General features: G+C 36.3%; 2 protein-coding genes across 3 annotated transcripts in view; one reads left to right on the top strand and one right to left on the bottom strand.

Moving 5' to 3' along the window:
* Nucleotides 1–3,027, top strand: part of LOC149199839 (uncharacterized) — a 77,623-nt gene extending 74,596 nt beyond the window's left edge. The window contains exon 2 of the mRNA XM_089400734.1: nt 2,891–3,027. Coding sequence (XP_089256860.1) covers nt 2,891–3,027 — 137 coding nt within the window. The remainder of the gene's footprint in view (nt 1–2,890) is intronic.
* A 17,343-nt stretch (nt 3,028–20,370) lies between these two features.
* LOC149199838 (disease resistance protein RPV1-like) lies at nt 20,371–25,123 on the bottom strand. Of its 2 annotated transcripts, XM_089402539.1 has the most exons (4): nt 24,389–25,123; nt 23,179–24,268; nt 22,662–23,042; nt 20,371–22,571 (listed from the first exon to the last, which is right to left on the bottom strand). In XM_089402539.1, the coding sequence occupies exons 1-4, from the start codon at nt 24,928–24,930 to the stop codon at nt 20,913–20,915; spliced, it is 3,672 nt and encodes a 1,223-aa protein (XP_089258665.1). In that variant the 5' UTR covers nt 24,931–25,123; the 3' UTR covers nt 20,371–20,912. The 2 variants fall into 2 exon arrangements, with proteins under 2 accessions (XP_089258665.1, XP_089258664.1); XM_089402538.1 differs by having other exon boundaries at nt 20,371–23,042.
* Nucleotides 25,124–25,497: the final 374 nt, after the last annotated feature.

Below are 25,497 nucleotides of genomic sequence, written 5' to 3'. Positions count from 1 at the left end.
TTTTAGAAGGAAAGGGCATTTGATAGTCCTCAAGATAGGTTTTCCCATATTGAATTTCTGAAAGTAACCCTTTTTCTCACTATGTGGATGATGTGATATTATTTTGATTTGGATTCATTTTATTTCAGTGTTTTATGTTGTAAGATAATAATATCAAACCGTAATCATAGATAATAACACTTGTTTACATAAAAATATAACAACACTTGTTTAGATAATAACATATAAAAAAGTGTTTACATAAACTTGTAAGATCTATTATGATGAACTACTTCGTGACAATTTATAAATCAAAATGTGACCTTATTTTTCCTCCCCACCTTTCTTTTTCTCCCTTTGTTTAAAACCTCCATTTCCAAATGGATGACGCTTTTGTTTTTCCTTTTATTTAACAATTCATTTACACTATAAAGGTTGATGTTCTTTTAATAAAAAATCTTCACTCCATTTTAATTTTATTCTATATTTTCTAATTTAAAATAATTGTATTCCATATTTAAATAAATTAGAATTGCACACGAGGTGAATCTCAATTAGTGATTGTCGTGTTATGAAGTTTATGTAAACCATGATATTCGAGGTTCAAATCCTCTGTGGGTTAAGCCAACCGAAAAAAAAAAAAAAAAAAAAAATAGAATTAATAAAAAAATTCATGAAACCATATTATTAATTAAATTCATATGACAACCCAGAATAAATATTTAAATTAAAAAAATAAAATTAAAAAATAAAAATTAAATATTAAAGTGATGAAATTAAAGAAAAAAAAAAAAAAAACTAAAATATTGTAAACAATTTTTCAAAAAAGTTTCATTATTTTAATAATTATAATATTTGGGGTTGTGACAACTATGAGATCCCAGTTGGCCACTGCCTTATGCAAAACCTTATGACCCATTAACATTACAGTTAGTGAAGTTCAAGATAATGATGATTTAGGGTGTAGAATGATCTAGGATGTGTACGATCTAACCCAAAATCCTCTGCAATAAGATGTTAGCTGATGAGCCCCCATATTGCAATAAGAATGTTGCAAATCCCAAGGCTACCAACTTAAATTATCAAGATGGAGTTTCTATAAAGTTAAGAGGAGTCAGCACTATATGTTCAACATACAATGTCTCCTTATTTCGTTGATTTGATGTAATTGAGTGAATTTCATGAAATCAAAAGGCTAAAATAATTGCAAAAATGGAAATTTTATTTTGAAAAGAAATTAATCCTAGGCAAGAACAACAATTTGTAATTGAAATCCTAAGAGCATGAATTCAAATAAATAAGCCTAATCTACTTTGTAAACATCCATGTCCTAACTGGTATCTATTCTTCCTCAATCATGGAGTTAGAGCATAGGGGTTATGATTCAAGCCTAAGAGACAAAAACCAAGCTTTTGGAGAAAATCTGGTCAAGTTTACACATGCTACAAGAGTGTTACAAGAGGTTGCTATAGGCGAAACAGAATTGCTACAAGTGAAACCAAATTGCTACAGGAGGAGATAATTCGTTGAATGACCAATTAAATCAAATGAAAATTGGATGGGACAATTTTTTTTATTAATTAGGATGTATTAGGACTCCATTCCAAGTGGAATCACTCCAAAATACACATGTTAACTTGTGCTAAAAAATAGCAGAAAGTTACTACTCTAAAATCTAGAAATTCAAGAACTAGTGAGCTAGTTAATCTATCAAAAGTCTAACCTAATCAAGTGAAAATGCATTGGGGTAATTTTTTTATTAACTTTAATGTTTTTATGACCTAATACAAGTGGAATCAACTCAGTTTAAGCTCATTAACATGTTCTAAAAAATAGCAGAACATTACTACTTTTTGTTACAAAGGACTTCCAGAAATTCTAGATTTGTGAACTAGTAAACCAATCCAAGTAGCTCAATGATGAATATGACTTTTAAAAGATATTATAAGGATGAATCATGCTTTTGAATCTGTAAATAAACTAAAAAAAGACTCACTTCAATCATTTAACCTAATCCAACAACAAAATAATCATCAATACTAAATGCAAAAATAGGAAAAACAACAATAAGAGATGCATGTGAATAGGAAGTGAAAATAATAAAATAAAATTATACAAAAGGCTTTGAGGCTCCTAGGATGGCCAAGCCCAATGATACTCAGAGTCCTATGAAGGAGAACACGCTTTAGAAGCTAAAAATGGCACCAAACTTCATTATTTGAATCAATTTAAGTACATCCCTGCTAGAAATGAAAGTGACGCTGCAAAAATTCATGTTTTCTCTACAAAAAGACTAAAAATACATGCCTCTAGAAGAAAATTCATATTGGTACTTATAAAAAATGATGAGGAGGCTTTCCTCTCCAAAATCCCTCAAATAGTGGATCTAGTTCCCAACACTAGGAATCTACATTAAATGACAGGGAACACATTCGTATATTTTCTGAATGAGTGGAGCTCCAGAATTTGTCAATTATTTCATGATATTTTGTTCATTTACCATCCAATATTGATCCTCCTGTATTAGGGAGCAAGTCCCTATATTATCTCCTCCTCCCAATCTTCATAATATGCTCAATATTCTCACAATATTCTACAAAAGTAAATAATATTAGGCACAAACTTGTGATTATCTCTAAACCTTCCTAATGAACATATTAAATCTAAAAAAACATTATTAAGTGTAGAAGGAGAGATTTAATATAGCCTTTATGTTCCTAGGAAAGGTTAGATGGGCCTCAATTTGTGTCTAATTTGGAGGCCCATCACCCCCCGACTGAAATTATTGCTCATCCTTTGAGCAGCCTATCCATATTCTTCCCCTGTTGTTCTTCATGCAATTCTCTTCCTTATCTCATTGGAATATGGTTTGGATGGTTTCATGAGCCTTACCCTTGATGTGTTTTTGTAGGTGATATTGAGGTTGCTGATATGAGTGTTGAAGTTGCCTTTGGTGGTTCTGAAGCTGCTACTGATGATCCTAAAGCTGCATGTGATGATTTGTTAGAGGTGCTATTGCTAATAGCCTTGAATTTGGAGATCTTATAGGTTTTTTGTTGTTGTTGTTGCTTCTTCACATCCTTGGCTAAAATGTTGTTGTTAAGATGCTCATGATGTGGGTGTTGTTGTTGATGATTGACTTGATTCTTGCATGAGGTTGTTGGAACATTGATGAAGCTGTTGGAATTCTCTTTGAGATACAAATGTCACTTTCATCAATCATTTTTCATATGATGGAATCCTCTCATTGTTGATTTAAGTTCTATGATTCATATGATCAAAATATAGATGCCACCATGGATCAAAGGTTGTTGTTAGAGATGAAAAGTTATCTTGTAGCAATTTGTAGAGGTCCTGTAGATGCCAAAAATTGAGGAAATGACTCTATAATATCTTCAAGATGATTGATTCTTCATTCTAGTGTTATTAATTGTGGTCTTGTAAGGTAATTGTAGACCGGTACATGAATGCAATTATTCCTATAGAAGTCACAGAAACCCTTCTATGACAACAATATCCTTTAGATAATGCTTCCAAAAACACTAATAATTCATGATCAATCTATCGACAAGGATTAAAAACCTCGATTGTGGTGAAAGTAATGAAAGAAGGGGTGAAAATGGAGATATTTCATGGACAAAGGTGAAAATGAGGGTGGAGAAGAGGTCAAGGGGTGTGGAAAATGAATGATGAGGCTACGGTGGACCTCTCTCAACATTTCCTAAAGGATACATGACCTTTTTTCCTCTTTCTCCAATCGAATCTTCCTCCTGTAGCATTTCAGGACAACCCCTTCTAGCAGAATTATTTTATCCATATCTCTCAAAAGGTAGAGCAGATTGACCTGAATTTTTTTGAGAATTTTTCCATCATCCTTATGAACCCCACCATAAAAAAAAGCCAATGGATGCATGAATCTCGAGAAAAAATAAAAATGGTTGTAAGTGATGGAGGAAAATTTCTCAAAAAGTGTGTACTGGAATTTTCTAAAATTTCTTGAGCATGTTACCCATATGCATCTCCCCATCAAACAACTCATCCAATGGATGCACAATTTTTTATATATAATAAAAAAAAAATTCTGCTTTGTGTATTTTGGCCTCCTGTAGCAAAATAGAACCCTCTTGTAGCATTTTAGGATGGAAATGAAAATGAATGGGAAAGGCTTGGAAATGATGGGTGGATGTTGGAAATAGATGAGGTTGATGGTTGACATGGAACTATTCATTGGAGAATCTGAGAAAAAGATGAAAAAGCCCAAGTTTGACTTTCTTTGACTAGGTTTTTGATCGACTTTTTTTTCTTTTGGTGCTAACTTGTTCTTGTTGCTTGCAAAGGTTGGAGAGCACTTGCATTAAATAGAGGTACACAGAGGAAATAATTTTTTTCTTTTCATTTTTTTTCATTTTTTTCTCTTTTCTTAGGCCTACTAGCTACCTCAATGAGGTTTTCAACTAGTAGGTCTTCCTAGGTGCCTCAAAGGAGGTTTTCACCTAGGATCTTTTCCTTTTCTTTTTATTTCTTTTTATTTTCCAACCGATTGACTGCATCATGGAGGATTTTAATTAGTGAGCCAATCTCAAGCACCTAAAAAGAGGTTTTCACCTAAGATTTTATTATTTTCCTTTTTTCTCTTTTTCCATTTTTTCTATCCTATTCTACTTAAAAAAACAAAATCTCTTTCAAGTATATAAATACTTCCAATGGAGCCATGTGCACATCAATATGATGGATAAACTCATTTGCAGGTTCGAACTGTATGCTTTGACATGTACATGAATGTGAGAGACCAAATGCTTTGCTAAGATGAGATCATGAATTTTTGAAGAAGAGTGTGTTGCTGCATCTTAATGATTATCTGGAACCATATTTCAATATATTTGTGATGCCCTTGGTCCATTTTTACATTTGGATCTCTTCCCATTTCCTCTTCTACCATGATATTCAATTTTATTTTATTTTTATGATTAGTCTTTTGAACACGTCGAGGATATGATGGTAAGTATGAGGTAGGTTTCTCAATATTTGATTCTGATGTCTACTCTTCATCAAGTGTAGCCCATGATTCTTTGGTCTTCACATTTGAATCTTCAATGACATCAAGAGAATCTATTTTTGCAATACTCTTCCCAAGATAAGAGGAATACCATTTAGATGAAGAGTATATGTCTGTAAGTGTTCTACCTCAACATTGTAAGTGGGCTGAGATACATCCTTGTGTGGGTTTGGAAATGGTGGTACAGGTAGTTGAGTGGGAGTGGATATTTGATATGGATGCGGTTGAGGTTTCGGTTTTGGTGGAGATGGATGGTAGGGATAACATGGAGTTGGGTGTGGAGGATATTGACAAAAATATTGAGGATATTGTGGATTGATCCAATAAGGTCCTTGCCAACCTTGTTTCCAAGATTTATTTTGGGGTTGAAATGGCCAAGGTTTCCAAGGAAAGGGTGTGTTCCAATCACTTTGATATGGATGTGCATAAACTTGAAATTCTGAATTAGGTTCTTGCATCATACTAGGTTGACTAGGCTGCCATGGTCCTCTTGGAGCTACATATCATAGATCCTTTGGTGATTTACTTGCTCCATTGTCCACTTGGTAAACTTTCTTCAACCTTGGTAATGATGGGAAATATTTAATAGCATGTGATTCTTCATGGACAACACAAATGCCATCATCTTCTTTTCCCTCATATTGCATTCCTATCATTTCTACTCATTCGTTTAGATTGATAATAATTTATGTTTTAAATTCATCAAACAAAATTCCAATTTTATCTTGACTTACTGATCTTGATGTTGATTTACTTGTTTTTTCCCTTCCTCTTGATATGCTTTTGCATGTTTCACAAATTTCTTCAAATGATAATTGGTATACATCACCTCTACTCATGAGATCAAGGAGATCAAGCCACTGATCCCTAATTGTTCTAAGTAAGAGGGTTCTTAGTGTGTCAAATCCTAAATGATGTAATTTTTCCCTCTTAACATTATACATGAACCTCTCTATTAGATCTTGAAGGTTCTCATCTTCTTTTTGAGTCATTCTAAAGATTTATTCTTTAAGATCATGATCTTTATATTTTTATATAAATATATTTTCCATATCTTTCCATGATCTTATTGAATTAGTCCCTAAACTCATGAACCATTTAAGAGCTCTATCCTTCAATGTTGTCAGAAACAATCTCAAATTTTGAGTTTTTAATAAGTAACCATAAGATCTACAAATTTTTCCAGATCATTTGACCTCATACCATGGAAGTTGGGAAGGAAATATAAAGGGATGCTCTTCATATGGACACTAATATCAGTATCTTGAATGGGAAATACAAGAGGATCTTCCTCATTTTCATCATCTCCATCCATTTCTTCTACCTTCTCTTCCACCTCTTATTCTTCTACCTGCAAAAGTGGATGGTGGGGTGGCTCTTACTGCACCACGTGATCAAATGGGGGGAGTTGGTGTTGTAGAAGTATTTTTATTTTTATTTTTATAAAAAAAAAAAAAAATGAATTAGAATGTTAATGCAATGCAATTTTTTGTTCTTGAAATGAAAGATGCCTAATGCAAATTTTTTCTACAGAAATGGATCAATTAGGGAAGAAAACAATGCATACTTTGACACCTTCCCAACAATGACACCAAAAAGTGATGAGCCCCAGTATTGCAACAAAAAAGTTGCAACTCCCAAGACTACCAACTTAAATTATCAACTCAGGGTCCATAAAACTTAAGAGGTGTTGACACTATATGTGCAGTGTTGTCCTTTGAGATAACCTAAGGTCAATTGGTTATGCCAAAGCATCTATAACGTTTTATTGGTTTTGATTTAATTGGAGGACCAATGTATGAAACAAATTATAACAGTGATGTTCAACCTTTTGGATAATACTAACCAACAAACAAAGGGCTGCTATTTAATTCCCCACAGTGATTTAAGTTTTTGTTGATGTTAAGTAGAAATAGTAAGAGGATATGATTACTTTAGTTTTCAGATAGAAAATTAAATAATCATAAGTAGGAAAAACTCCAACCAATTTTTGAAAATCTAAACAAATTATACTTAAGATTATAAAGATACTGACAATTGAATGCTTTAGAGGGAGATACTTAAACAAATAGTTCAATAACCCATTCTCTTTAATGATTATAACTTCAGAAGGAATTTAAGAATAACTAAAACACAGTTACACTTACCTAGTTACCTTTATAAAACTCAAACATATGTAGAATACAGAATGAAAGATACACTGGAAAAACTTACAAGAGAAACGAAACTGTATATACGAAAATTCAGAAGCCTCTGCTTTATCATTAGTGATCCATAAAAGTTGTGTACATTGAATGCTTACAAAGTGCTTATGCAAGGGTGAAACCCTTAATAACTCGTAGAAGAGAGTTATTTATACTAGTTTAGATACTAAACAAAATATCTGAAACTGATTACAAAAATAGCTTGAAGAAAAATAGGAAAAGAAAATTGGTGGATGATGTGTCCCTATTAGGTAGGGAGTTGTTGATGACTAGCCCTCCAAAAGTTTTTGTGTTGTCTTCTTGTTATGATCAAAAGGTTAAACAATTGTTTCACATAGTTGATCCCACCTCTCTTCACTTGGTATTTCCAAATTTACCATCCTTCTAAATATCTCATCAACTTTGGTATATCTTTCAAAATTAGGTTTAGTGAGGAAAAGGTGTCCAACTTCATGTTTGATTGTGAGGTTAGAGTTCAAGGCTTCCAAAAACTCTTTCCCTGTAATATGTCTTTTTATCCCTGAAAATTGGTTGTTATCTGCTACAATAGTATATAACTTTTCACAGTAATCCTCCAATTTGACTAATTGATCATTTGATGACACTAACCCTGGTAAACCTTTCTTGCTCAACACATTGAATTTGGAATGAAATCTTCGGACAACAATGTTCAAAGTTTCACATTTTGTCTCCAGTTGTGTCAGTAAATTCTTCTTTTGTAGGAATTTCTTAATTTCCAAAATAGTAGTTGTCCTATCTGAAACATTGATTTCCTGTAACTCTTGCTTAGTCTTTGAGTTTAATACTTTGATCATTCCTACTGCTTCCTTAGGCTTTGTCTTCATTACTTCCTTCTGCTTATCAATTTATGTCCTGCATTTGGCAATTAACTCTTGCTACTCAAAAATTATTTATATGGATGGCCATACTTCTGTTATGGAGTGGCTAATATCTAACCAAATGTCCTCTTCATCTTGGGCCAAAGTGTCTGCCATTAGAGACTTACTATCTAATTGTTTAACCTTGAGTTCTTTTCTGTGTGACTTCTGCATTTCCTCTACATACAATTTATCATTTTTGACCTTCTATGACTCCAGAGTTTGGAACTTTTGGAGTAACTTTTCATTCTGTTGCTCTTGTGCTTGCAATTCTTGTGATAGTTTTGTTGTTTCAATTGTTGATGTTGAGGCAATACCAGTGGAAGATGAGCTTGGCTCTGTACTTGTTATGGGAACTATTGTTACTGGAATTACAGCAAGTTGTGCTGCCTCTTTTTCCTTAAGTAGTTTTCTATTTGTTCTTCCATGCTTTTAATTTGTATGTTTTGCTCTATGATGAGCTTCAACAACTCCTCTCTGTGTTGTTCATTCTCTACCATTTCCCTGGTTTGTGGATCCTCAGTTGAAGGCAATTTCAACTGTTTCTTCAAGGCTGCTATCTCTATATTCTTTTTCTTAAGTATTTCTTCAACTGCTTTACAATCTTTGGGATCATATCCAATTTTAACAATGAGGTCTTCTAAAGATTTTAGCATGCTATCTTTAGCTAAATATGAAAGTTTCTCAATCTTAAGTTGTGACTGCATATTTGACAAGGAAGTTTTAAGCTTAGAGAGAGAGATGGAAGTTGTAGTCATTATTGAGAATAACATCTCACTTGATTACCTGTGCAAATCCATTTGGTCAATAGGATGTATCTGGTTTACATCAAATGAAAATATAGTCTTCTTGTAGTATGTTGTAGACTTGGGAAATGGAATCTGAGCCTGCAAGAAATCCATTTGCATTCTTCCTCTTTCACTGTCAAAGGCAGAGAGAAGCTTGTGCTGAGAGGTGGATGTCTGTTTCCAAAACTAACTATACATTTTTTACTTAAGAGTTTCATTCTTTTGCTTAATTTCTAGAAATTTGGAGAAGATATTACTATCTTCTGCAGAGCTGGTCTCAGTGGAATGAATAATATCCATAGGTTCTACTGAAAAAGGAGTTGAAGAAGAAGGAGTTTTGGGATCAGTGGTCCTTACTGATGAGATATACTCTAGATCCCCAAGATCAACTAATTCTGGTTGCCTTCTCCCTGATGACATTGATAATCTAGTGTTCAATTTCTTATGTAGTATAGAATACTCTTTAACTGATTCTATAGCTGATAGAGTTTCTTCTCTAGTTCTTTTGTGTTGAGTATTCTGGGTGGCTGGAGTGTTCTTTTGTGGAGTAGTTATAACATGCTCATCTACTTCCAGGAGTGTCCCTTCAGACCACTTCTCTTGGTTCATAAACTTTTCTAATTCTGGCCTAGGAGTGTGATTGTAAGGTGTTGCCTTCAATTGAACTCTTAATGCAGAGACAATCCCAACAGGATCATTGGACCAAGTGAAACTTGGTTGAAGGTTCATGTTTTGTTGAAAATAGCAATAAGAAATGATAAAAATAGAATCTAGAATATTCCAATTTTAATTTGTCCTTAAATTCAAATTCGAGTTTAGTCTCACCAGTTGTTTGAAAAATAATTAATTAATTCATCTTGAGTTAATTAGTTGGAGAAATTCAAGCTAGAAGTCTTTCTGAAGTCATGCAATATTTATCCCTTAAATTAAGGAGATTATCCCTTAATTAAGGAGATAATATTGAGTTGTAATTAGTTATATCAATTTACTAAGTTAAGTCCAGTTAAATTAGTTCCAAACTATTTGAGGAACAAATTGTGAGTTCAGTCAATTAATGCATGCATGCATCCAACTAGTGTACTCGAGATAACTGAAGATTCTCTCATCATTAACTCATGCATGTCTGTTCTCAGAAAGACCCAGTCAAGCTAATTATCAAGGATATGTTACTATCAGTTGCATGAGTTTTCCTATAAAGGAAACTCATCCATGCAGAAGGAACAAGGTTCCTTGAGGATTGCGTAGTTTTAACAGGGTGTAGGGTCAATGTGAGTGATCAGTCTTCCACTTGGTAACAGGAGGATCACCCAGGAGAAAATGCATAAGGGAATAGGAGCTTGGAGGGCAAAGGGGAAGGCTTGTGAGAAGCTTTCTTTGCCTGTGAGCATCTATGAGGATTTTACTGAGAGCTGGCTAGCTGTGAGGGCTAAGGCTTTGTATAATTCTGATGTATTTCCACCTTGTATGATAATACAGATAGTGAGGTTTTTAGCTGAGGCTTTCCCCTGAGTATTTTATGTGTTTCATGTGTATTGATTCTTCTTCTTATGGTTATATGTGTTTAGCTCTGATTCAGCTTGATCTTTAAGCTTCCACAAGTTTGATAGTAGAAGTATATTATAGTAATTTTCTTTGGTATATTGCATTATCGAGTTAATCTATAGTTAGATTTTCTACATAGATCTCAGAGGTAGATTTGTAGAGAATTGTCAAGAAATTCTACATGGTATCGGAGCTGTGAACAGTATATGAAGAAGAGAATTCGAAGTTTGAAGTTCGAGCTTGCAGGTGCAAATCGAATTCTTATCATACTTCAAGGTTGGCCAATGGCGTTCTATGGCTTGAGACTCGGGTATGCCTTGGAAGGAAGCTCGAATTACATAGCATGGAAAAATTGCATGGAGGTTGTATTAGAAGACAACGGCTTGAAGGGTTTCATTGATCAAGAAATCCCAAAGCTAGGTTCAACTAATGCACAAGAGTTGGCTGAATGGAAGAAGTGTGTGGCGAGGGCAAGACAAATCATCCTTGAGGAAGTTCGAGACCATATTGTCTCGAGTCTCCATGGGAAGGATACTCCATATTCAATGTGGAAGACATTGAAGGACCTCTATCAGAATAGTAACGACCAAAGGAAATTGGCACTCAAGGATAAGCTTCGAAGAATCAAGATGGAGAACAACAATACTATTTCCACATATCCGAACAAGATCACCACTTGCAGAGATGAGCTTAGCAGTGTGGGAATAGCTACTTCCGATGATGATATGGCGAGCCTTGCTCTCCTTGGCCTTCGAAAGAGCTAGAATAGCTACCAGGACTCTGTGAATGGAAGGGAGAAATTACCGGATTGGGAACGACTGTGGTTGGATCTCATGCAAGAGGAGATCAGGAGGAGCACACGACATGGTTCTTCATCCAAGGATGATGAAGAAAATATGGCCTTAGCAAGTAAGGCAAGGAAAGGGAAGGAGAAGGATTCTCATTCCAAATTAAATTCTTCTCATGGAGGGAAGAAGGTTGACAATTCTAAAGTGAGATGCTTTAATTGTCATGAAATGGGTCATTATGCGACTAATTTCCCATTGAATAAGTCCAAGAAGGGATCCTTGAAAGGATTTGAACGTGAGGCATTAGCCTCTCAGTTCGAGATGGACTTTACCCTCATCGCATGCATGGTGTCATCGATGATGAGTTGTGGTTGTTATATTGACAGTGGAGCCTCATTCCACATGACCAGCAATAAAAGTTTATTCAGTACCTTAGAGGAGAAAGACCTCAAGATGCACATAGAGATGGGTGATAATGAAAGGTATAATGTTTTAGGAGTGAGCATGGTTGCTTTTCAGAGGGAGCATGGAGCTCTTATCACCTTGATAGATGTGAAGTATGTGCCTGGACTGAAGAATAATTTGGTATCGATCACAATGTTGGAGGACAAAGGCTACGATGTTGTCTTTAGTAAGGGAAAGGTTTTCCTTAGACACATCACCATGAGACAGGTGCAACAGATTGGTTCACAAGTTAAGAACCTGTATTCTCTTGAGGTTCAAGATACATGCAAAGCCTTGAGGAGCAAGGAAAATGTTAGAGACTTGGTGGTTGAGAGGGAGAGTAAATTACCTCTCAACATGCAGTCCCAGAAGAAATCTTAAACAATTGTGGAGGAGCCACAATTGGAGAAGTGGGCAGAGGTATCACATGCAGCCATACCTCCAGGTGTGAGGTGGGCTTTGTTTAGTGATAGTCCCAAGAAGGCTGAAATTGGGTAGGGTCCATTGAGAGGTTTTATCTCGTGGATCATACCTTACTACGGGAGCCCAAAGTACATAGTAGCGGGAGGAATCAGTGGGATTAATGCAGTTAGAGATCAAAGTGACAGAGGCTAGAGCAGTCAAATATTGAAGAGCATAGAGAAGGATTGACAACAGTGCAGAAAGGTTGAGTCAGCAGAAGTGCAGAGTTTTTAGTTGACAGAGGAAATAGCAATTAGAGACTTTGATGGCAAATGCATCATACTGATTCAAGTTGGATGTTTTTTGTTTCTAGAGTTATTGGAGCAGCAACACTAGAGAGAAGTGTTGCATGCATAACATTCCAAAGGTTCACGATCGGGATTGAGTTGAAATCCTTTCTTGTTGAGAGGGAGTTTTGAAAATAGCAATAAGAAATGATAAAAATAGAATCCAGAATATTCCAATTTTAATTTGTCCTTGAATTAAAATTGTGAATTAAAATTCGAATTTAGTCTCACCAGGTGCTTGAAAAAAAAATTAATTAATTCATCTTCAGTTAATTAGTTGGAGAAATTCAAGCTAGAAGTATTTCTGAAGTCATGCAATAGTTATCCCTTAAATTAAGGAGATTATCCCTTAATTAAGGAGATAAGATTGAGTTGTATTTGAGTTGTAATTAGTTAGCTCAGCTTACTGAGTTAAGTCCAGTTAAATTAGTTCCAAACTGTTTGAGGAACTAATTGTCAGTTCAGTCAGTAAATGCATGCATGCATCCAACTAGCGTACTCGAGATAATTGAAGATTATCTCATCATTAACTCATGCATGTCTATTCTCAGAAAGATTCAATTGAGCTAAATATCAAGGACAGGTTACTATTAGTCGCATGATTTTCCTATAAAGGAAACTCATCCATGCATAAGGAACAAGGTTCCTTGAGGATTGCATAGTTTTGACAGGCTATAGGATCAATGTGAGTGATCAGTCTTCCACTTGGTAATAGGAGGATCAGCCAGGAGAAACTGCGCAAGGAAATAGGAGCTTGGAGGACAAAGGAGAAGGCTTGTGAGAAGCTTTGTTTGCCTGTGAGCATCCAGGAGGATTATAGTGAGAGCTGGCTAGCTGTGAGAGCTAAGGCTTTGTATAATTCTGATGTATTTCCACCTTGTATGATAATACAGATAGTGGGGTTTTTAACTGAGGCTTTCCCCTGAGTATTTTCTGCGTTTCATGTGTATTAATTCTTCTTCTTATGGTTATATGTGTTAAGCTCTGGTTCAGCTCAATCTTTAAGCTTCCGCAAGTTTTATAGTAGAACTAGATTATAGTATTTTGCTTTGGTATATTGCATTATCAAGTTAATCAACAGTCAGATTTTCTACATAGATATCAGAGGTAGATTTGTGGAGAATTCGCAGGAAATTCTACATGTTCTTTAATAATTTATCTGCCTCTATGCCTGCAGACCTAGTATTACAAATGAATGACCCTACCTTTGCTTTGATCTTAAACTGTGACTTTTTCTTACCAAAGACAAAGTGAACTTCATCCATGTTTATCATCTGCCTAATGTATTCTAGTGAGAATATTCTGGTATAGATACCAGTCACCAATCTTGGTCTGTTCAGATAGATGTAGAATCTTCTTGATTTCTTCTCCAATTCTGGGCTCTATCTGGCTATTGAGTAACTGAAGAACTGGATGAACAAAAGAATCAATGAACTGAGAAAATGAAAATTTTGATGATGCTGCTATGACCAATTATGTCCAGTGAATCACTGATTGATTCACTCCTTGTTCATCTTGTTTGTTGAGCTGAATGGGTAATGAATCTCCTTATTGAAACAAAATCAAATGAATGATGACTGAACTATACCTGAATACTCCTTGTGTGGTAAAGTTCATAAATTGCTCATGTATACTATCAGCCAAGAACTGGCTATAATTGTACATGAATGTAGGTTGATATTCCTTACTGAAAATAGAAAAGAATCCAAGGATGTATTCATCAACAAGTTGATCACTTTCATAGCCTAAGAGGTATGACAGTAGGGAGATGATATGTCTAGTAGCTTCAAGAAACATAGAAGATGAATAAGGTGGATTTCTCTTGGGTAATTCAGCATCTTCTGGTATAAAAAGTTAAAAAATGAGAGCTCTCTATGGGAAGGTAAGTTTATTATACAAGTCCATGAGAGCTACTGGTGAGAAATAGCTAAGGGAGTCAGATGAAGGTATCAACAACATTTGATTTATATTTTGAGCAGTAATGGTGATCAAAATGTTTCCATCCTGAGTCATTATTGTTCTCTTCACAAGATCATATCTGGCTTGACACCGGGTGATCAAATCAGGAAAATGGTGAGTTTTTGGAAAGGAGAAGAGGGGCAAGAGCGTCTCCCAGAATCGAATGGGGTCTTCCTTATCTATGTACTTTTGTTTTAACCAGAGATTGAATTCATGAAAATCAAATTCGCATTCACAGTCTGCGACTTTGAACAGAGAGTCTGCAAGGGGAAGGTGATCTAGATCGATCGGGATTGCAGATGGGTTTTCTTCTTCAACTATTTTATGTGATTTATCCTTCGGGGCCATTTTTACTGCAGGGGGAATGGGAAAACTGACTCAATTGAGAGATGAATGAGAGGATACACAGTGACAAAAGAAATCAAAGCTTACGGTGGCATCGCTTTAGGCGGAAAAGTAATAAACGTTAAGGCCATAGTGTATTTATAAGTTGAATTAATTAATTACTATTTAGGACTAATCGTAGGAAATTTATGACAGAGTAGCGGGGATTAATTATCCAACGGGACTGAAAAATGGATAAATGATGTTTGCAACAGGATGGGAGTGTATAGCACAATGGATTAATGACGTGGCAGCTTCTGAGTGGATGAGGGGTAACAGATGGGTGATATCGCACGCGGGTATGGTTGACCGTTTGAAGGTTGAGAACCGCCGACAGGATTTTTGGGGGGAGGCAGTTTGTGGTTTTGCACCTTGGGGGTCCGAAATTCTATGGGGTTGACACATAGTGAGAATGGGCTGCCATTAAAACATCTTTTCGGACCCCCCCGGTTGTGTTAACGGGAAACAGCTGAAGGGGGTATGAAATGATACCTCCATCGTTGATCTGGGCGGCGTTCATCCTGTCTGTCGAAAGATGGTAGGCGCTTATCATGCGCTGACTTGATGTTTTGTCATTTTCTGACCTTGGATAAATTATGTGCGCTTTGCTTATTACAAATGCCAAACTTTATGATAAAAGGAAATTAACTTTACTTAAGAACTTAACCTTTATTAACAACATTAAACAAACTTTAATGGTGCATTTAAACAAGCTCCCTCAAATTTATTTCTTTTTCAACTAAAGCAATTATTTTTTCTTTCTTTGCTTGCCTAGCATTTTATTTATTTTTCCTTCCTTTTTTAGGGCAATCTAACCTATCATTTTCTTTGATATGGACATCATAATAAATATTCCTAACATTTTATTTTATGTTTTCTTTTTGTCCATATCCTAACTTAACATTTTAATATATTTGTTTTTTCATTTTTTTTCTAATATGTTAAATTATCAAAACCAAAAATGTTACAACATGCAGCATACAATGTGTCCTTCTTTCATTGATATGATGTAATGGAGTGAATTTCATGAAATCAAAGCGTAAAATAATTGCAAAACTGGAAATTTTATTTTGAAAAGAAATTAATCCTAGGCAAGAACAATAATTTGTAATTGAAATCCTAAGAGCATGAATTCAAATAAATAAGCCTAATCTACTTTGTAAAAAGGCATGTCCTAATTGGTGTCTATTCTTCCTCAATCATGGATTTAGAGCCTAGGGGTTATGATTCAAGCCTAAGAGATAAAAACCAAGATTTTGGAGCAAATCTGGTCAAGTTTACACGTGCTACATGAGTGCTACAGGAGGTTGCTAGAGGCGAAACAAAATTGCTACAAGAGGAGTTAATTCACCGAATGACCAAGTAAATCAAATGAAAATGGGATAGGACAATTTTTTTTATTAATTAGGATGTATTAGGACTCCATTCCAAGTTGAATCACTCCAAAATGTCCCTGTTAACATGTGCTAAAAAATAGCATAAAATTACTATTCTAAAAACTAGAAATTCAAGAACTAGTGAGCTAGTTAACCTATCAAATGCCTAACCTAATCAAGTGTAAATGCATTGGGGTAATTTTTTTTATTAAATTGAATGTTCTTATGACCTAATACAAGTGGAATCAACTCAATTGAAGCGCATTAACATGTTATAAAAAATAACAGAAAATTACTACTTTTTGCTACAAGGGACTTCCAGAACTTCTAGATTTGTGAACTAGTAAACCAATCCAAGTAGTTGAATGACGAATATGACTTTTAAAATATTTTCTAAGGATGCATCATATTTGTGACTATGTAAATAACCTGCAAAAAAATTACTTCAATCATTTAACCCAATCCTACAGCAAAAGAAGCATCAATACTAAATGCAGAAATAGGAAAAACAAGAATAAGAGATGCATGTGAATAAGAAGTGAAAAGAAGAAAAGAAAATTATACAAAAGGCTCTGAGGTTCTTGGGATGGCCAAGCCCAAGGATACTCAGAGTCCTATAAAGGAGAACAAGCTTTAGAAGCTAAAAATGACACCAAAATTCATTATTTGAATCAATCCAAGTATTGTTGTGAGAAATGAAAGTGGCGTTACAAAAATTCAAGTTTTCTCTACAAGAAAACTAAAAATACATGCCTCTAGAGGAAAATTCGAGTTGGTACTTATAAAAAATGATGAGGAAGCATTCACCTTTAAAGGAGGAAGATTTCCTCTCCAAAATCCCTCAAATAGTGGATTTGGTTCCAACACTAGGAATCTACATTAAATGACAGGGAACTGCTAGAAGGACAAAGAGGACTGCTAGAAGGGGCAGATTGTTGGAAGCTCTAGTGACTAATCTTCAAAGGACAAAAGAAGGAGGCCAAAGTGAGTAGTTGGATCAACCCAAGTTCAATGAAGAGAAGGACATATTGCAATGATAGGTGGAAACCCTTCGACCTGAAGTTTGTCTTCATTGGAGTAGCACAAGAAGGCATTAGAGTGAAGAAATCCCAAAGGAGAAAAGGAGCAACAATGGGTTGAGAGTTATTCACAAATAGAGTTGTGAACAACTCAACCAGAGTCTCTACGTGTTGATGCGTTGAAGGACTAATGATAAGCTAGAGAGCAGTTGGAGGAGCCATTATTAGTGACCTAAAGGACTAGGACCATTAATAGAGGTAGTGCTACAAATTGGGAGCAAAAGGACTAGTGGTTGTGTTCAGGATAAGACAAGAGGAGCTATGATTGTGCACTACATCAGCTCAACCATCAGTGTATCTTGTTCCTGTATTCGTGTACTAGTGGATGTATGAGGGCCATTATCCCTAGTACGGGGGCCCTAGAGAGTTGTATTATAGTTTGTTAATATAACAAAGTAGGGTTGTTGAAAATTGTAAAAAAGTTGTTTATATTTGTGCACGTGTTGATTTAATTTTGTTTATATTCCGCTGTGAAAAATAGTTTGTTGTGGTATTTGGATTAGTAGTGTTAGTGATTCTAAGACCCTAACCTAGATTCCAGTACTGGGGGAAAACAACAAAGGTGGTGGTCTAGAGAGGTACTAAGGGAATTAATCCTTTCCTTTGATTGAGATTCCATTAAGGTTCTAGGGTACAAAACTAATCTTGACCATTCCATATTCTTTAAGCATACTTTGAATCATGGTAAATTTCTCAAGCTAATCTAGGTTCTCTACGTGTTTGGTGGTCTCAAGCCACTAAACATGAGAGGTGTGATTCATAGCAAACCAAATCGAGCACCAAATGGTTGTTGGTTGGGGAGCTTGGGTAAGTAGTGGATTTGAGGCTCTTATGGAGAGGTGATAGCGACCATTTTTCTACTCTGGATAATAGAAGGGATATCCTACTCCAACTTAGTCTTGTAAGTCAAATTATAGAGGGGATAACCTACTCCATCTTGTTCTTTCGAGTCAAATTCCTTTGACACTAATGTCTGCATGAAGGCATAATGACAAAGTGAAATTACATAGGCAAAGGAGGCCAAACCAAGAGGCTCATGATCTCCCTTTAGAAGAATGATGCTTAGTGGCATTCAAATTATACATCGTAAGTTGAAGGGAAATCTTAGCAACAAAAGAATTATTTTATTCCAAGGTGGTCCTTAGTTAACAAAAGCTCCATTGGTATAATTGCATCAAAGAGTTGAAGAAAAACATTATATTATTGGAAAATATATTCAAAAGGGAATGGAAGTGTGATTTCAAGACCCATCCTTTTTTAATACTTTAGAAACACAACTATACTAGATTACTCATGTTTACTAGATGGTAAAAGAAATGCTAACTAACACAATATTCTACAACAAGATATCATACACAAAATTGTTTATGATATCTCAATGCTAAAAGAAAAACATATAGTAACCAATCAACATACCAACCCCTAGAAGATACCTTTCCTCTCTCTCTCTAATTGGGTCGAGAGACGCTCTACATGATACATTTCCTCTCTCTCTCTAATTGGGTCGAGAGACGCTCTACATCCTAGTACAGGGAAGATGTCTCCTAATGTTACATTTAAAAATAATAAAATATTACTTACATTAACAAATTAAATAATAGTAATAACAAAAAATAATAATGTGCCATAAATAAAATACTTCAATTTTCACCTTAATTTTATATCAACTTTATATAGTAGTATGAAGGGGATATGCAATTTCTTCACTACTTATATGGAGAAAAATTTAACTTGGGTTATAAATCAAATATTTCAATATGCATATTAAGTAAAATATATATATATATATAGAGAGAGAGAGAGAGAGAGAGAGAGAGAGAGTATTTCATTAATACTTTCTTTCTAAAAAATTCTAATTCCTTGATGTTTAATATGGAATTGATATGTGACATTTAAAAACATATTAATAATAAAAATAATTCAATGCCATATATAGAACTTTGAGATAGCTGAATTGCCTTTCCTTCTTGTGTTAATATAGTTTAATCGATATAATTAAATTAATAAAATATCCAAATTCTTAATACATTTTTGTTGCAAACAAAGAACATATATATTCATATATATTTATGCTAATTAAAATATATGTTTATTTTTTTGAAAGGCCTTTTTCATAAATATTTATAATTTTTTTTTTGGAATATAATGTAAAAAGCATTTAAATTAAAAAATAAAAACAATATTTATAATGTATATTTATATTTATATTTATTTATTAAAAACTATTTATTAATTGATATAATTAAGTTAATAATTATCTAAACTCATAATCCAATTTTGTTGCAAATAGTGAAAATATATGTTTATGCTAATTAAAATATATATTTCATTTTTTATTTGTAAATTTTGGGAAATATAATATAAAAAACATTTAAATTAAAAAAAATAGTGTATATTTATATTTATTTATTAAAAACTATTTATTAATATGTAACTTCTATAAATATTTGTTAATTTTTTTTAAGAATATAGTATAAAAAAAATTGATTTTAAAGTGAAAAAAATAAACTATAATATTTGTTAAAACTAAATAAATATTAATATTTATAGTTACATATAATTATTAGTTATATACTAATTTCATATTTTATTTGTTAAAATTAAATAAATATTTATATTTATAATTATATATAATTATTAGTTATACACTAATTTCATATTTATTTTTTATATATGGGAAAACAAGTTTAAAAAAAAACCTCTAAAGAAATCAATTTAATTTAAAAATAATATTTTAATTAATTTTATTAAAATATTATTTTAATTAGAAAAATATTTTAATTAGAAAACATATTATTAAGGTTATAATCTTAATATTTAAAATTTAAAACCATATAAATAATGGTCATATTTTATCTCTGGCTGCTATCCGCGAATGCTGGATTTGACTCATCACTGTTAAATAGGAAAACCACGCCACCTGGCATAACCCTGCTGGTGGTCCGTAATCGGGAGCAGGCTCTCACTCCTGCCAGATGCCTCTGGGTCTTGGGCCGTTAACCTGTTTCCTTACGTCCGAGGAAGACGAGCTCTTAGCCAAACAAAAGCAGTTTTACAGCATACTCCAGGCCGAATAATTGTCATATTGAATAAAAATATACATTTTAATAAAAACACTTAACTAAAATGGTTTTTAAATATAAATTTTAAAAAATAGGTAGAAAACTTCTTCATACTTTTACAGCGACATGGGCCCCATTTCTTTACCGCTGAAATGACCATTTATATTACAATATATAAAAAACTACTTCTCTCCTGTTTTAAATTGCAAACTGAACACTTCAATTTCAACTTCGATTTGGTTCCTCCAACCGACATGTGAAGCATTGCTGGCGGAGCCTCTCTACTACTCTCTCATCCCACTGCAATTTGGGACACCCCTTGACACTAAGATACCTTCACGATGTACAATATGCAACTCCTTTCAACTCGCCCAACTGAGCACACCCGTGAACCTCTAGATATTCAAGTTTTGTTAGCTGCGCCAAATCCCGTATGCTCTTCAACTTCTCACAATCGATTGCATACAACCTCTGCAAGGACACCATTGTTTCAACAATCGTTTGAGATTCTTAAATTAGAACAAGACTCGGCATCAAAATATTTAAGGCTACTTAAACTCCCCAAAAAATCTGGCAGTCTCTCCAATTGAGTGCAGCAAAACCGGTCCAAGCTGTGGAGGTTCGTCAAGCTGCCGAAGAATCTGGCAGCCTCTCCAATTTCTCGCACCAACTCAGGTCCAAGCTGTGGAGGTTCGTCAAGCTGTCGAAGGAATCTGGCAGCCTCTCCAAATGAGTGCACGAACACAGGTTCAAGCTGTGGAGGTTCGTCAAGCTGCCGAAGGAATCTGGCAGCCTTTCCAAATGAGTGCACAAACACAGGTTCAAGTTGTGGAGATTCGTCAAGCTGCCGAAGGAATCTGGCAGCCTCTCCAATTTTTTGCACCAACTCAGGTCCAAGCTGTGGAGGTTCGTCAAGCTGCCTAAGGAATCTGGCAGCCTCTCCAATTTTTTGCACCAACTCAGGTCCAAGCTGTGGAGGTTCGTCAAGCTGCCGAAGGAATCTGGCAGCCTCTCCAATTGAGAGCAATAATTCAGGTTCAAGCTGTGGAGGTTCCTGAAGCTGCTGAAGGAATCTGGCAGCCGCTCCAATTGAGTGCACGAAGACAGGTTCAAGCTGTGGAGGCTCGTCAAGCTGCGGAAGGAATCTGGCAACCTCTCCAATTGAGGGCACGAAGACAGGTTCAAGCTGTGGAGGTTCGTCAAGCTGCCGAAGGAATCTGGCAACCTCTCCAATTGAGAGCACCAAGACAGGTCCAAGCTGTGGAGGTTCGTCAAGCTGCCGAAGGAATCTGGCAGCCTCTCCAATTGAACGCACCCAGACAGGTCCAAGCTGTGGAGGTTCTTGAAGCCGCCGAAGGAATCTGGCAGCCTCTCCAACTCAAAGCAACACTTCAGGTGCAAGCTGTGGAGGTTCGTTAAGCTGCCGAAGGAATCTGGCAGCGTCTCCAATTTCTCGCACCCACTCAGGCCCAAGCTGTGGAGGTTCGTCAAGCTGCCGAAGGAATTTGGCAGCCTCTCCAATTTTTTGCACCAACTCAGGTTCAAGCTGTGGAGGCTCGTCAACCTGCCGAAGGAATCTGGTAGCCTCTCCAATTGAGAGCACGAAGACAGGTCCAAGCTGTGGAGGTTCGTCAAGCTGCCAAATGAATCTGGCAGCCTCTCCAATTGAACGCACCCAGACAGGTCCAAGCTGTGGAAGTTCGTGAAGCCGCCGAAGGAATCTGGCAGCCTCTCCAACTCAAAGCAACACTTCAGGTGCAAGCTGTGGAGGTTCGTTAAGCTGCCGAAGGAATCTGGCAGCCTCTCCAATTTCTCGCACCGAGTCAGGTCCAAGCTGTGGAGGTTCGTCAAGCTGCCGAAGGAATCTGGCAGTCTCTCCAAATGAGTGCACGAAGACAGGTCCAAGCTGTGGAGGTTCGTCAAGCTGCCGAAGGAATCTGGCAGCCTCTCCAATTTTTTGCACCAACTCAGGTTCAAGCTGTGGAGTTTGGTCAACCTGCCGAAGGAATCTGGCAGCCTCTCCAATTTCTCGCACCCCGTCAGGTCCAAGCTGTGGAGGTTCGTCAAGCTGCCGAAGGAATCTGGCAGCCTCTCTAAATTCTTGCAGCCAGACAAATACATGTGGTGGAGGTTCCTCAATTTACCAAAAGAGTTTGGTAATTTAGCAAGGGAGGAGGAATGAATGACGATCCTTTCCAGGTGCTCCAGCTGCCCTATGGACTTGGGAATGCTGGAGAGGCAGCTCGCATTAATTATCTCTAATTCCTGCAACTGCAAAGGTGCCTGCAAGATCAAGCTTTTAGAATGTAATATCAATAGGTAATGATCAATAGCTAATGACCACACACTTCCAATCAAAAAGTTTAGATTTACCTGCCATCTTCCTTGCCATAATGTTTCCAACACACCCCCCTCCACTCTCAAAACCCTTAAATTCTTAATTGTAATCCACGAAGGTAAGTACTTGTAAGGACAATCACGCCAGGACAGCCATATGAGATTTGGCGAGCGCACCCGCAAAATACGATCCAAAAGATCCCCTTGAGTCTCAACAAGTTGGAAATTCATGACATCAAAACCATGAAAACGATAACGTTTACTGGACAGTCTATCTCGAAGCTTCAATATCACGCTCTTCCCCAACATTTGGTGACTCCACCATTGGTACCACGCCAACATTTGTGACCTCCTCTCCCATCGTTCGATGTTATCCCCTTGAGGAAACAATCTGATTCCGCGTGCTTCCATTATAACCTGTTCATGCGGATGCTTGCTATGGTTAAATTTAATTATTTTGAAAATGTAAACGGATGGCGAAGTTGAGAACTATGTACAGATTTCTATGGAAAAAATATAACTATGCTAAAAGTTTGAATGGTTGAGGACTTACAGATGATTGCTGGTGCAGCCAATCATTAATGTTCCCCGTGGGACGCCAAAGACGGCGCGGGAATTCAGTCTCTGCAATCTCTCTTCCCAAATCACGGAGGTGATCATGCATATGTATAACATCTTTATCGTCTACTTTTGCAAGGCATTTGAGCTGTAAATTTTTAAACCCCAACGAGCCTTCCCACCTTGACCCGTTCCATACTGTTATGGCACTATTTTTGTTTTTTCCTATGAAAAAACAGGCTATATCTAAAAATATCTGTTGTTCCTCGTTGCCAAGTGCATCATAACTAATTTTTAATTTAATTTTTATCTCATTGGGAAGTTCTAATCGGCGAAGTATGGCCTCCCAATAAGATTTGTCGTTATTTCCAGAGAGAAGTGCCCCAAACACTACTAACGATAGGGGCAATCCATCACATGCCATTAGAAACTTATTTACCAGATCCTCAAATCCCGGGTGTGGATAGGGCTGACAGAAGGCATATAAGCAAAAAAGCTCTTGCGAATGTTGGTAAGGAAGGCCTGTTAACCTATACATGGATGACTCTTTCACCCCTGACCTCACTAGGACACCTTCATCCCTAGATGTAATCAAAATTAAGCTATCCTTATGTAAGACATTTATAGCCGGTAAAAGGGCATCTACCTGGTTCACATGATCTATGTCATCTAAAATTAAAAATATTTTAGAAGATGAGAGAAATTGTCTAACAATCTCTGTACCTTCATGAATGTTGTCTATTTGCGGATCAACACCAAAAAGACCCTTCAGAAGTTTACTCTGCAACGAATGTAATGAGATTCTTGCATTTTCTCTTACATCGGATAAAAAGTAGGATTTGCTATCCTCTGAACGGTTTCGATTGAAAAACTCTTTAGCCAAAGTTGTCTTGCCGACTCCGCCTAAGCCGACTATGCCCACCACCTGAACTTCTCCTGTGTGTTGCTGTGCTAACACTGTAGTTTCAAAATCGTCAATTTTGTCATCTAGACCGGTGGGATTCTTGGCCACATACAACTGAGTCTTTTCGGCCATTAGTTCCACCACACGTTTGACGACCTCATCTAGCAACAGACCCTCGTCGCTGGTCATTCAATTGAAAGCAAACAAATAAGCAATGAAAACCAAATAAATTATAAGTTATAACGAGTTCATTTACACGTTATATATATTGTATCCATAGAGAGGGAGTTGGAGGTGTTACCCGTTAAACTTGCCCATCAAATCAAAGCCACTTGTGTCTGCAACAGTAGAAAGAGCATTTCTCCATTTTTGAAGAGTGGCAGAGTCATAACGTGGCTTCTCTTCATCAGTTTGAGGGTCGACCGTTGTCTTCATTTGGAGTTGGTTGAGGGCCACAGCATACACTCCTTTTGTTGGCTGATCTGTCCACCTAAGGTGAGCAGGGTCGACATGGTAGAATATAGGAATAATAGGAGCCTTGGACTCCAACATGAGGACGAGTTCACGCAGGCACCATGGTGAATGTGCATAAGTGGGAGAGAAGATGGCCACATGGACCGAGGCACTTCGAATAGTGTCGACTATTTGGGAAGGAAAATTGGATCCCACTTCCAATTCTTCCTGGTCTAAAAAGGGCCTGTATCCATGTATAAGAAGACGACGATAGAGATAACTAGCGAAGGTCTTCTTGGTGTCGGGGCCACGGTGGTTGATAAACACACCGTGGCTGCTACCGTTGATGGGATCAGCAGCAGAGGAAGAGGAGGCGCCAGAAGCGTCCATGGTAGTTGCAGGAATCAATTTGAATTTCAGAGTGGGTTTTGGGAAACGAGGATGGAGGCGTTGGGTATGTGAATGCCAAATGGTTATAGAAATAGAAATAGAAAGTGGGAAACTCTGAAGGCCTAAGCGACTGAGACTCCAAATGCAAGGGTGGAAATGAATTCAAGAAAATGTGGATAAAAGTCGGGAGATCTTCATTCTGCCAGATGCATACACCACCACCACATGTAGATGAGAAAAATAAAACATTTTAACTTTAACACACCAGTCATGAACCGCGTGGAATTTCATGTACGTGGGATCCACACACGGTGGATGGTTTACAGCGAATCTTTGTCTCTTGCGCGTGGGGTCCACACGGTTGATGGTTTACGGCGAATCTTTGTCTCTTGCGCGTGGGGTCCACACGGTAGATGGTTTACGGCGAATCTTTGTCTCTTTGCGTGTGGGGTCCACACTGGTTCAACTCTCATGTTTTTTCCCTGAACTTTCACTATAATCTCATTGCGTGGGGTTTAACTTCCATGTGTTTTTCAAAGAATTAACTTTAGCCATACCCTCTTTCAG

Source organism: Pinus tabuliformis, chromosome 2_1 (assembly GCF_031772625.1).
Source record: "Pinus tabuliformis cultivar Carrire ecotype Pingquan chromosome 2_1, CPIR1, whole genome shotgun sequence".
Classification (NCBI taxonomy): domain Eukaryota; kingdom Viridiplantae; phylum Streptophyta; class Pinopsida; order Pinales; family Pinaceae; genus Pinus; species Pinus tabuliformis.
The sequence above is the reverse complement of the archived record's forward strand: the minus strand, read 5'-3'. Positions and strand labels throughout refer to the sequence as shown.

Bases quoted from the DNA above. Each gene is read 5' to 3' on its own strand.
- LOC149199838 (XM_089402538.1), bottom strand. From the start codon at position 24,930: ATGGACGCTTCTGGCGCCTCCTCTTCCTCTGCTGCTGATCCCATCAAC. The intron at 24,269-24,388 runs GTAACACCTCCA...TTGAATGACCAG, and splicing joins TTGATGGGCAAGTTTAACGG to CGACGAGGGTCTGTTGCTAG. The intron at 23,043-23,178 runs GTAAGTCCTCAA...CCGCATGAACAG, and splicing joins GGCTGCACCAGCAATCATCT to GTTATAATGGAAGCACGCGG.